The following is a 12717-nucleotide window of genomic DNA, read 5'->3' as shown; positions in this document are numbered from 1 at the left end:
AGAAGAAGAAGAAGAAGAAGAAGAAGAAGAAGAAGAAGAAGAAGAAGAAGAAGAAGAAGAAAGTGTCTGCAGAGTGTGAATTTGCTTACTCACTAAAATGTATGTGTAGCCACAATCCCCCACTCCCGTGCTGTTACAGGCACTCCCAGGCACGTGTTTGTAAGGAGCAGAGCAAGCCCGAGTCCAGTTCTCATGCTCAGGAGAGGTTCAGCAGGCCTGACCGTGGGCTCGGTCTTTAGTTTGCTCTCACTGTAATGAGTGTCCTTTAAGCCATCTATTCAGGGCTACATTCTCACATTTGTGTGTATTTTCTGTTGGCCATCTTGCTGTTTAAAACGGTCCCTGAGCACAAGGCTGTGGCTATTTAGTGTTTCTAACAATAAGAAGCCTGCCTGCGATGAGCCTTGTGGAGAAAATCCGCATTGGATAAGCTTGAGTTACACTGACTTAGCTACTAACACACCGCTAGGAGGAAGGGTGGGACAGGAGGGGAGGGGAGGGAGGGAAGAAGTGAGAGGGAGGGGTGGGGGAGGGGAAAGGAGGGAAGGGGAGTAAAAAATACTGAGTTGATTCCAAATGGCAAATTAGGCCAGCAGGGGAGAGATTCAATTTATCAATAAGAGCAATTAACCCAGTTGGTAACGAGGGAGCTGCCGTGCCGGGCTCCCCATCACAGGAGACGTTCTGACTGGGGCCCCATCTCTGAGCAGCTTGCAGAACAGACCTACCTCTGTGAACTAGAGAAATGTGAGTTTCCCGGTGCTTACAGTTTTGAGGAACCCACGACATACCGTGCTGAACTTGTCATGGCCAAGCAAAAGGTGTCATCAAAACTACTCAATTCATAGGGCCGGAAGAACTCATTGTGAATATCAATCTCTTCTTCCCATCGGTGGAATTTCTTCACCATCAACTTCTTTAAGTTTGCAGCACAGATAACTGAGAAACACAACTTGCTGTCACTAAATCACCAGTAGAGTACCTCCAGCACACATGTGTGCAACACCACCAGCGTCCATAGACGGCCTCGTCACAGCCTGTGTGGACACAGCACTGACTGGGCTTTCCTGGCTCCAGTGCCAGTAGTGCTCAGGAACTACAGTATTACTCCCACACAACAAACAGTGCAGATCTGTCCATAACAGCTCGAGAGCCCTTGGAAGTCCAAGGTAGGGGCAGAGTTACTTCAGAAATTTAATGACTCGTTCCCTTAATTTTTGCTCTTCAATCCCTCCCTGCCACAGCCTACCTTACTCAAACGAACTGCAGCTCTTCACTAAATCTCTGCTGCCGTTCACATCCTATTGATCCTACTCATGGGTAAAGTCCTGTCCAAGCCAGGCTGGAGGCTCAGTGGGTAAAGCGCTTTGCAGCCAAATCTAACGATGTGAGCTCCATCTGGGAACCCGCATGAAGGATTCCCTGATCTCCACACGTGTTCCTCGGCACAGATCCACCATACGGGTACATGGCCATACAAACATAAAATAAATAAAGTGTTTTCCTTTCTCTAAAACAACCAATCCACCTTAGCAATATTATTAATGATTTTGTCCAGAGTTCCAAGTTGCACATACTTGGGAGATGAATTAATAATTTAGTAACCTTGATAGCCTGTTCTGAACTTCTCCACCCAAAGTTCAGATGCAGGAGCATAGATTATAGACTCATGACCTGCTATACTTTTACAAATGGCAAACTTGTTGTTCAAGGTCAAAATAATAAATTACCAATAGAGCCACAGAGTGGGGACTCCACTCCATCTACTTCAACTTGGAAACGCTATTCTAATGTACAGTACATTTTAGTGTATTCCTTTATAAAATTTCTCCTGCCTTTCTCACACATGAATAAAATTTGGTTTCAATGTGATTGGAATATACATACATACATATATATGTATATATACATATATGTACCTTTTTGCTGCTTAACTATAGAAAAAATTTAATTTCTGCTTATAAATGTATCCTTATTTCCTCTCCATCTCTTCAAAACATCACAGAAAAATTTAATATGTAATATAATCAGTCCTAATGCAAAATGAATCATTATGTCAACCAAATGTTTGCACAGCTTATCTAATAAGTATAAGGCACAGCACGGGGCCGGGGCCTGCTCAGATAAAAGGAAGTACAATCATCTCCTCCTAGAATATGCTACGAGACGTACGGTCCCCTAGCAAAACAGCAACATAATAATGAGTCAGTGTCTTTCTATAAGACAGCGCATCAAAAGCTTTCATGCTTTAAGCCTTTTTAGGCACAGCCTCAAAATACATGATAGAAACTGTGAGAGAGAGGCAGGTACTCACCTTCATCGTAAGGCAGGGGCAAATGCTTCACCACCTCTGGTGTCCACCAGTAAGTATAACTGCAATAGTCAAAGGGACAGGGGGACCAAACATAAATGCTGGTTTTCTATAAGTCACCAAATAAAAACCTTGGCCTTCTCCTTAAAGCTCCTTTCTTCTCCTGTGATAACACATTTGGAGCGCTTTGGACATAATAGGTCTTCATACACTGAACTGCTTTGGACATAGTAGGTCTTCATATGCTGAATCGCTTCTCGTGCCTTTCCTGCTTCATCTCCACCAGAGATTTGCGAAATGCCAAGATACTCTGTTCTTGTTTAGTTTTAGTTAAAAAAACAGATCCTCGTAAACTCTGCAGACACAAGGTTACTCCTGTAAAGACAGTGTCACCCAGAGAACAGAGCGCTATGCCCCAAGTCTAGTCATTGAGAGCTAAGGTTGCTTTTCTGCTGCAGTGGGATGAGTGTGTAGTTAATGAAGCAGGACAATGAAATCATCAAGGAGTAACTGGGATAGTTCTGGAAACAAGTTTCCTTAGGGCACAACATGCGCTGTTCGTTTTAGATGAGAACACAGACCTCTATGTGCACAGGCCAGCTTCGGGGTAGGGAACTCCAACTGTCTGGCCTTCTGCTGGGAGACTCATCTCTGACATATATAGAAAGAACTGGAACAAGACCTGAGACCCAGAATTTAAATGTATATCAAATTCTAATGAAATAGAGATTCCAGGAGAAGAAAGAGCTCTGTCAAAATCTGTACGAGCTAGAAAGTGAAATAATACATACAAATTTAAAAGAAAGTCAGAGTTCCAATAGTTTAAAAATAAAGCCTATAGCCCAAAATACTACAAAGAAAAGTTAATATGATTGGTTTTAAAGGATAAAAATGCTTAGATTATGATCCTGAGTATTCCTAATTATGAAAAAACAAAATGGCAGAGCGTCCAAATGCTACAGGCGGGGTATTCCCTAGAGATGGCAGCTGAACCCACTGGGAAGGATAGACAGAGAGGCAGGAGGCCTGGAACACTGGTCTGTGAGTGGTGCTGTCAGAGGAAAAGGCTTCCTGGAGTCTGATTGGGTTTTTTGTTCAAATCTTGTGTGCCTAGTTATTCCTTGGCCTTTCTACAAATAAAATCTGAGTCAGAAGACTGGCCCAGGATTCTTGATATTTTTACAAGCCACTGGGTGATACTGAAGAACCTTTTCCAAGCTGCTTTCTCAACTGCAAGACCCAGGAACATAAAAAGAACAGAGAAGAGATAAGCTTGCTGCTTGTAGGGACTTAACTCAATTGCTCAACATTTATGGATCACTTACACTGTATCAGACACTGCCCTAGGTGTTCAAAGAGCCATGCTGCAAACACCACCACACAGGTAAGAGGGAGCACGTACAGCGGAGGAAAGAAGTAAGCAGTAGACCATCTCTAGTCAAGTGACTGGAGTGGGTGGGATCCGAATCTTACTTCATCCGAAGTGGTTAAACTAATTCCCGATGTCCCAAAGCGAGAGGAACACAGATCCCAACAACTACAAGGCAACCGAGGAGACCTCAGTCCCAGCAAAGCTAAAGAATCAAATTTTCCGTAGAAATAGGTTGTGAGTAACCTAAAAAGATAAATTCACATTCAAATAAGCCACATTTATACTAATTCCATTTACTTTTTAAGGCAGAGAATTAGGTCAGAGAAAGACACAGGTCACCTGTTAGAAAGGTGGGGTGTGACGGGGCCCAGTGCACATAAGATGGAGTATGTGTATCTTCTACTCTGATGACTTAACCCAGGCAAAGGAAGACAGTAGAGAAGATATCAGACAATCTATAAGGAACTCACTAAAACTATGTTGCTTACAATTTGCATGCTTAGGGAAAAGAAGCAAGCATTATCTAAGGAATGAGTGTTAATGTAGAACACACTATTCAGATGTGGTGCTTTGGATGGGAATGGTCCCCACAGGCTCATATATTTGAACGCTTGGTTTCCGGTTGATGAACTGTTTTAGGAAACATTACAGGTGGTCTTGTTGGAGGAGGTATGTCACTGTAGGAGGGGTTTGAAGTTTCAAAAGCCCAGGAGAGGCTCAGTCTCCCTGCTCTCCCTGTCTCTTGTCCTCTCCCTCTCCCCCTCTCTTCACCCCTCTCTGTCTGCCTCCTGCTGTGAATCAGATATAAGCTCTCAGCTACTGCTCTGCCTGCCTGCCTGCCTGCTGCCATCTTCCCTGCCATGATGGTCACAGACTCGGTTTCTGAAATCGTAAGTAAGCCCCAATTAAATGACTTGCTTTATTTTACAAGCTGCCTTGGTCATAATGTCTCTTCACAGTGACAGAAAAGTTAACTAAGACAAAGGGACAACTAGAATTAAGAAATCCCTTTGTTTCAGTGAGTTGAGACCAGGCCACAGGTTTTAAAACCATATTACTAGAGTGCATTTCCTTAAGTAATATAAAAGGATTTAAGAATATTTTCTGAAAAACCTAGGTCCTGGATATGTCTCAGAAATAATGGGGCCCATGGAAAGACATGCCCTGGAGAGGATGGACTGAGACAGAGAGGCTGAGAGGCCAAACGAGGCCAGGGACAATGTTATGCCTCCATCTGTCGCCAGGCACATTCGCTCACAGAGATGTCTGCACAGGGCATGAAACTGCCTTGGGGCGAGGGACCACAGAACAGGAGACAGTGTTGGAGAACTTCTTCCTTTGTGTACAATACCCCGAAAACCATTCTTTTCCTTTCAGTCTCTAGTAGTGAGAGTGCTGAATTCCACTGGGTTACTTTGATCAAAGGGAAATTTAAGATGGGTCATCTTTAACTCTCCTAGCTCCCTCAGAGTTCCTAGAAACACAATATATGAACATGAACAAAGAAGCCAGTATCTGTGAACCACACACAAGGCAGGAGCATCCTTAAGACCTGCAACTGCTAACACATCCCAACCAGGAAGCCCCACGGTGTTGGATGGATGGCTGTAAGACGGCACACCACAGATTTTACTCAGCATTCTTCATCCAAGATGAGATAAAGATGACCAGCTGATTACATCTGAAGAAGTATTTTATAGACTTCTTAATATGACAGGAGTATTAGCTAATAACAAGGGTGCACTTAACGACTCAAAGTGTAGACTTACTATTGCATGACCAGGATGGTGACCATATGGCCGTGTGACCAGTTAAGGATCCGGTGCTTCTAGCACATCGGGAGCAATGCTGAGAACAGCTACAGTAAGGAAGTCATCTCACACTCAATGGGGAGCAGAGCCCGTAGACACGAGAGGTGGCCCACAGGTCCCACAATCACTGGCAAAAATCAGGCCAACCTGTGACCACTACCGCAGACATGGCCACAAACTTAGGATAGACCTTAATATCAACTGGAACTCACAGGGCATGGTGGGCTGAGGAGGGTCCGCATAGAAGATGTCAGTGAAGTAGATCTTGGCACAAGGCGAGAAACAAGTGTGTAAGTGATAGTGCCAACAACCAGCTCCTTACGGGGGCACAAACCTAGGCTTGCCAAACATAGGAAAGATGGCGACTCTGGATAGACAGGAAGCTCATATACCAGACTGTGAGCGGGACCAGAAAATCTCCCAACTTTAAAATTAAATGAAATAGTTAATGTGTAATATCTAAAGACAGGCTGGGGACTGTGTAAACACTTCACTGGCATCTGAGGTCATACATGACATATTGACCAGGCTTTGAGCAAAGGTTCAGCAAATGGTTTGAGCACTCCAACACAGGTGGGGTTCAGAGTAACAGAGGCCGTTACTAGAGTGGGTTCTAGTCCCTCCCTGTTATCAGTAAAAACATTACATCATTGGTAAACACAGTATAAGAACAGGACAGCCACCAAGTTTGAAACCACAGCTGAATACATAATCAAGTGTGCACTGTTATTGCATCACACAAATGATGAAACAGTGCCCAGGTTTCCAGGTTTTATGGACATCCTGTATGAGTTTTAGTAAAAGCTTAGAGGACAAGAGCAACACGCACGGCAGCAGGACTCGCTGTGTGCCAAGGTTTGAAATGATCTCATCTGATGCCCAGGGAGGCAGTTCTCCTGATAAGGAAGCAAATCAGAGCAGTTGACTGACTGAGAAAGGTGACTCGGGTGTCAACTGCCGGGAGGTGTGCCAGGGTCCGGTTCCTCCATGCTTGTGTTTCTCACTTATGCATAATGGCCGTCTCCTGTAACCAAGCAGGCTTCCAGAGGGACTGGGACACCAGTCAGCCACAAAACCTTCAACCTACAATTTGTCCTGCCTGAACGATGTGCTGGGGTAAAGGTGGCACAGACATGGGAAGGCCAACCAATGACTGATACAGCTTGAGACCCTGACGCTGCCTGGAGGGCCAGGAACCGGAGGCTAACGCGCTCAGAGACCTACGATAGACCCAAATACAACTGGGGGAAAAAAGTCAATGAAATAGTTCCTAATGATATTCTTCTATAGTCACAGACTGATGCTGTGCCCAAATGCCATCAGAGAGCTTCATCGGGCAGCTGAGAGCAGATGCAGAGACTCACAGCCAAACAGCAAGTGGAGCTTGGGGACTCTTGTCAGAGGGGGATAAGAACAGTTAGAACAGAGGAGTCAAGAGCCCCGTAAGAACGTGGCCCACAGGATTAACTAAGCAAGGTTCAGAGGGCCTCACGAGACTGAAGCAGTAATCACAGAGTCTGCATGGTCTGACTTACTAGGTCCTCTGCATACATGTAATATAACAGGAAATTTTCCCTGCAAGTTGGGAGAAGCTAAGGTGGGAGGAGAAAGGAGAGGAAGAGGAAGGAGAGGAAGAGGAAAGAAGGAAGAAGGGAGAGAGAGAGAGACGAGAGAGAGGGGAATATGGAAGTGGACGTGCGCCTGTCGCTAGCAGTCAAAGGAAGTTGGTATATCTAGGTTGGGGTTACACCTCTGATTGTGTGGGCATCTTGTTATTGAGCATTACCAAATATATAAAGCCTCTGGATAATCTAAGCATTAGAGTCTCTTTTGTACCGAGCCCGCGTGGATGGCGGGATGGTCTGGGCTCAGCCAAGCATTGTGGAGACAGTGAGGAAGATTGGCAGAGCCATCTCCCACGCTGGCATCTCGTGGGTGGCAGGGCTGGTGTGTCTGACCGCCTGAGCAGACGGCCTGAGCTGAGCAGCGGCAGTACGCCTCTGCTCCTGGCTGCAGGCCTAGGCTAGTCGGAAACATGGCGGCTGATTAAGAAAAGCCAGACTGAATGCCGTCATTATTAAATACCTCCCGCAACAATGTAATGGTTGTGTCGCTGTGTCTTCCTGTGGGACTGCTAACATGGAAGCGGGGATGTCTCTGACTCTTTTGCCTGCTCCTGGGACTCTTCTTCTCCTGCTGGGGTGCCTCTTCTGGCCTTAATATAAGGGCAGGGGACTAGTCTGATTGTGACTTGTGATGCCATGTCCAGTAGACATCCCTAGGAGGACTGCCCTGTTCTGAAGAGAAATGGAGGAGGAATGGATCTGGAGGAGAGAGGAGGTGAGAGAGACTGAGAGGAGAGGAGGGAGGGGAAACTGCAATCAGATATAATAAATGAGAGAATAATTAATTAGTTAATTAAAAGCCTTGTAAGATCTAGTGCCATCTCCTTTCTACTGATGGGAAAACAGAGTCTCAGGGGTAAGTAACCACACCGGTGCCAGTTCTCAAGATTCGAACTCAGCACCACGTGAGCCAGGCTGAGCCCCACGCTCTTGTCTGATATCGCCTCTGGTTTAACTGTTCATTTATGTTGGGAATTATCCCGATTTAACAGTCATCAAAATCACCTATATAGCTCAGTGACAGTAAACTATCCCAACCTAACACTAACCACATCTTAAAGTGACAAGCTCTGTTTATGAGCAGTGTCGATTGGTGACTTAAATCAAACTGGCTCTGTCTGATACCGCAGCGGATAAGCAAGTGCAGCAGAGCCCCATGAGCCACCTCGATAAAACAGTGTTTTCCATGTCAGAAACTACTGGGTTGTAACTACCCGTGCTGAACAGTCTCAGCCACAGCACAGTCTCTGTACCTCAGTTTCCTATTTTAGGCTCTGGGCTGTAACACCGCCTCCCTTTTGTTCCCACACATAGGCCCCCAAACCATCCGCTTCACCTATGTAACCAGGTAAGCGGGCAGCTTTACACCTGTAAACAATCATCGTCCCAGCTGCAGCAGAGAATGGGTGTCCGTTGCTTCTGTGTGCATTAACTGTTTCGGTACTGGGTAATACAACATTTCAGAAACCAACCATATTTACCTCTGGTCAATTACCAGCGAAGCTAAGTGCAGATGTTTACACACACTTCATAAATCATAATTAATTCACAATTTTTGTCGGTAAGATTGGTAATGAATACTCATTTATTAACAATAGCTGTAATTTTAAAACACACAGAGCTTCACTGAGAGAGAACACTCATGAATTAAGGTATTTATTCTAAAATGAGCCAATGAGCACAAGTTTAAACACTCTTGCAGCAGCACAGACATTTCCAGCATTAGCGCTTTGATTGTCTGTGGTCTGTGCTCACAACGAGCACAGGCTGGCAATAATTCAGAGTACGGTTAAGGCAACTGTGCTGTATCCACCAGAGGCTGCGAGAAGAGAGCACTATGGGAGATCTGATGTCACTACGTGCTTTCAGGGAAAACGAGCCACGGCCCGCCTCCCTTAGGAAGGCACATGAAGGAGCCTGGTAGCTCAGTTCTCATGACGACTGTGGGGTGTGCACCCAGCCATTCACGTCTTGCACACGAGGAAAATGAGGGTCAGAGAGGTCACAGAAATCGGCTAACGCCACACAGCTATAGAAACTCCAACTCAAATTCACACAACACGTACCATATTAAACTGATACCATATTAAACCGCTCTGGGGAAACTGCTCTTTTCAGAAAAATCTTATAGGCTAACAGTTAACGCACACCACTCTGGAGGCCAGGCTGGTCTAAACTTGCAGCAATCCCAGCACCTTAGCCACATTAGTGCTACGATCCAAGGCAAATACCTCCATGCACAGCTCCAAGATCAAAGGCAAGTGCCTCCAGGCATGGCTCGTTTGAGAGTATTACAGCTGATTTAAACTATAAGCAAGTGGCCTGCACTGGTGAATACCTCCAGAAGGCCGGATTGGCAGGACTGATTATCTGCCAATAGCCACTGCTCTGGGTCCTGTTTGGACAATTAACCCAGAGCTATTTATGTTGGAAGAGAGAACATTGGAAAACATTTTGCGACTTTAATGTAACAAAGTAAGCACTGCTCAGCTGCCACAGTCCAAGACAGACTCCTCAGTCTTGGATTTCTTTCTCAGTTGTAGGAAACATTCAAGAATACAGTTGCTGGCTTTAGGGGCTGTGCACCACATCGTCCATCCTGATACATCCTGGAGATGTACCCGGATTCCAGGGACCATGCAGGACAACCAGCTGCCAATCATGATTGGCCAGACGTCACCAAGCCACAGCACACATGCTAAGACTGAGCTTCACGCTATGTGCTCACGTCATACAACCGTTATTCAACCCAGTGCCACCCCCGGGTTTCCGTGGTAGACTAGGGGGGCCAGATACTCACCTCCTCCTGGGGGGTAAAAGGCTCATGGTGTTTTTGTGATGCAGGTAAAAGTCTGTGGGGAGTTCCCAGAGATGAGGCTTCCCTTCTGTGGGATGGAAAACACCCAAGAACAGGTTGATGGAATCTTGTCTATCAGCATCTAAAAAGCAAAAACATATAGATTTCAGAAAACCCATTACTGATGCAGTTTGCCCAGGAGGACATCTCAGATGATATGGGCCCAACTGTAGCTTCCTAAAACAGATCTCTAAAGAAGACACATTTATATTTCAGATTTCATACACACATACACTGACTAAGTCATGCACATTCTGAAGAGACTAAAAGCCTTGCTTCTGATTGATGCTTCTCTCTCACCTGAGCCTCTCATAGCACAGGGGACAGGGGACAGAGACTGCTTCTTGAATGTTAGCTTAAAAGTCACACAATATTTAGAGTGGTTTTATTGTTAAAATAAAAAACGTGCCCTCAGGATTTATTAGCTTACGTCCAGTAAACACCACACCTAAAGACAAGCAGAGCTATGGAGGTGGGGGTGGGGGTGGGGGGAATGACCCAATTCCTACAGAAATCCTACTGTGTGACCGCCACCGAGTCAGCTGCACCGCTCCCGGTCCAAGCGCCCTTCCTTCAGCAGAGGTGCTGTTTACAACAGTGCTGCCAATGTTTCAGCTGTAAGACTGGCCTCCTCAGTGACAAGAATGCTAACAGCGGCACATGAACCACAGCCTCACCCAACGCGCCCACCGCCTCAACACTGTCCTCCCACACCATACTATCAAGTGACAGCTGACTGGCACTTGTCCTGTGCCCTTTTCCTCCGCATGTTCGCCAGTAAACACGCCCACTGAAGTGTCCCTCACGCCCGCCCTTTCCGTTCTGCACTTTCTCCTCCCCCTCCCCGTATCCCCTCATTCCTCATTTCCTTCTTGCCGTTCTTGCCCCTCGATATTCAAGTTTTCCGCAGATATTCATGATAACCTCTTTCTGAAAGCGGAGGACTAAGAAGGAGGCAGACGTGCCCACTGCGGGACCAAGAAAATAAAATGTATTTTCTTCTAACAGCTACAGTGAATATATACACCTGAAATCAGTACTGAGCTATCTTATCATTTTCCCAAAAGCAAAGGAAACGTCAAACATGTACGCCTATGATTAATACTTTGGCAGGAAGCATTCCGTTAAAACAGCACTTACCTTTCAGCCTAAAAGTAATCTATGAAAGGGATGTATTTCTATGCTGAGTGTCTTTGGGGCCTTCCATCTATCTGCTGAGGGAAATGAGTGTTACATGACACAGGCAGCACCACCCCAAGTTTTGTCTCAGCACACAGCACTGAAGCAAACACGCTGTTCTCGTAGTAACCGTGTGGCCCTTGATAATTCGTTCCATACAGTGCCCCAGAATAGCTCAGTGCCTCCTAAAGCAGCTTTCCATCTTCCAGCCATGTTTTCAATGAGTTCCTCTCACCCCTTAAATATAACGACATCTTCCTTAAAATTTTAGTGAGTACAATAAACCCTTCACAGATCATGGGGAGGTCCTGAGGCTGTTCCTGCTGCCGTCACAGCACTAAGTCTCTGTATGGTGGCCCAGTCACCTGACCTTGGGCTACAAGGCCACCTTACAGGACTGAGCATTGGCTGGGCGCTTACTATTATTGTTGTTGTTGTTGTTATACTGTTTTCTTATGATTTATTTATTTTATGAATGTTTTATCTGCACATACATCTACACACCAGAAGAGGGCATTGGATCTCAGGGTACTACAGTTTTAGACAGTTGTACACCGCCATGGAGTTACGGAGTTGCTAGAAATTGAACTGAGGACCTCTGAAGAGTAGCCAGTGCTCGGAGCCATCTCTCCAGCCCAGAACTCTTTTTTCCTGGCTTTTTGAGACAGGGTCTCGCTATGTCACTCTGGCTATCCTGGAACTCACTATGTAGACCAGGTTGAATTCAGGTGCTGGGATCAAAGGCATACACCGCTATGTCCAGCTTGCCTGGACACTTTAAAGTGTAAACTAATGTAGCTTTCTTCTGCAGGGTGGTAGCACTTGGTTATGGTCAAGTGTGCAACAGCAGCTGGCCCTCCGCAGTGCGGCCAGTGTGGGGACAAGCGAGTGCCTGCGTCTACACTCAGTTATGCTTTAAAAGCAGAGCACCTGGGAGCTGTTCAAAGGCCATTACGTACTAAAAAGTTTTATTACTAATTATATTTAAATGACATAGGACTGAATATCATAATTTTAAGTTAATTGCCCAAAAAACATTTTGGAACTAAATTATCTGTTATTCTAGTATTAGGTTTGTGATGAAGTAGCCTCTTTTGCCAGTAACATAAATAATACTTATTTACCAGTCTAATAAATAGTATTTTGAACTGTTAGGGAGAAAAAAGAAAGAAAGATACCCATCTTGTACCACTTAATAAAACAAATACTACTGAAATCTAAGAATGGCCCAGATCAGTGCGCAGTAGGAGCAAGCACAGTTACACTGAGAGACAGAGGCAGAACCAAAGAACATATAGAAATCCAGCTTTGCTACTTATCCACAAAGTGTGGACTGAATCACTCCTACCAAGGTGGTAAAGACTTCCAAGCTGAGTGTGCTCACACTGCTGAAAGGAACATTAGCTGATCAATCTTTTCTGAGGAAATCCATCTGTGGTGGGTTGAACAGGAGCGGCATCTATAGATTCATGTGTTTGAATGTGTGGCCTGTAGGAAGTGGAACTATTAGGAGGGGTGGCCTTGTTGGGTGGGTGTGGCCTTGTTGGGTGGGTGTGGCCTTG

General features: G+C 45.4%; 1 protein-coding gene across 1 annotated transcript in view; it reads right to left on the bottom strand.

The window, feature by feature from the left end:
* The window catches only part of Fig4 (FIG4 phosphoinositide 5-phosphatase), a 107436-nt gene that overhangs the window by 37256 nt on the left and 57463 nt on the right, over window positions 1-12717 (bottom strand). The window contains exons 16-18 of the mRNA XM_028768995.1: window positions 9920-10058; window positions 2315-2373; window positions 792-939 (exon numbers count right to left, since the gene is read on the bottom strand). Coding sequence (XP_028624828.1) covers window positions 792-939; window positions 2315-2373; window positions 9920-10058 — 346 coding nt within the window. The remainder of the gene's footprint in view (window positions 1-791; window positions 940-2314; window positions 2374-9919; window positions 10059-12717) is intronic.

The sequence above is a fragment of the Grammomys surdaster genome, unplaced genomic scaffold, assembly GCF_004785775.1.
Source record: "Grammomys surdaster isolate TR1022 unplaced genomic scaffold, NIH_TR_1.0 190, whole genome shotgun sequence".
NCBI classification, from domain to species: domain Eukaryota; kingdom Metazoa; phylum Chordata; class Mammalia; order Rodentia; family Muridae; genus Grammomys; species Grammomys surdaster.
This window is presented reverse-complemented; position numbering and strand designations above follow the sequence as displayed.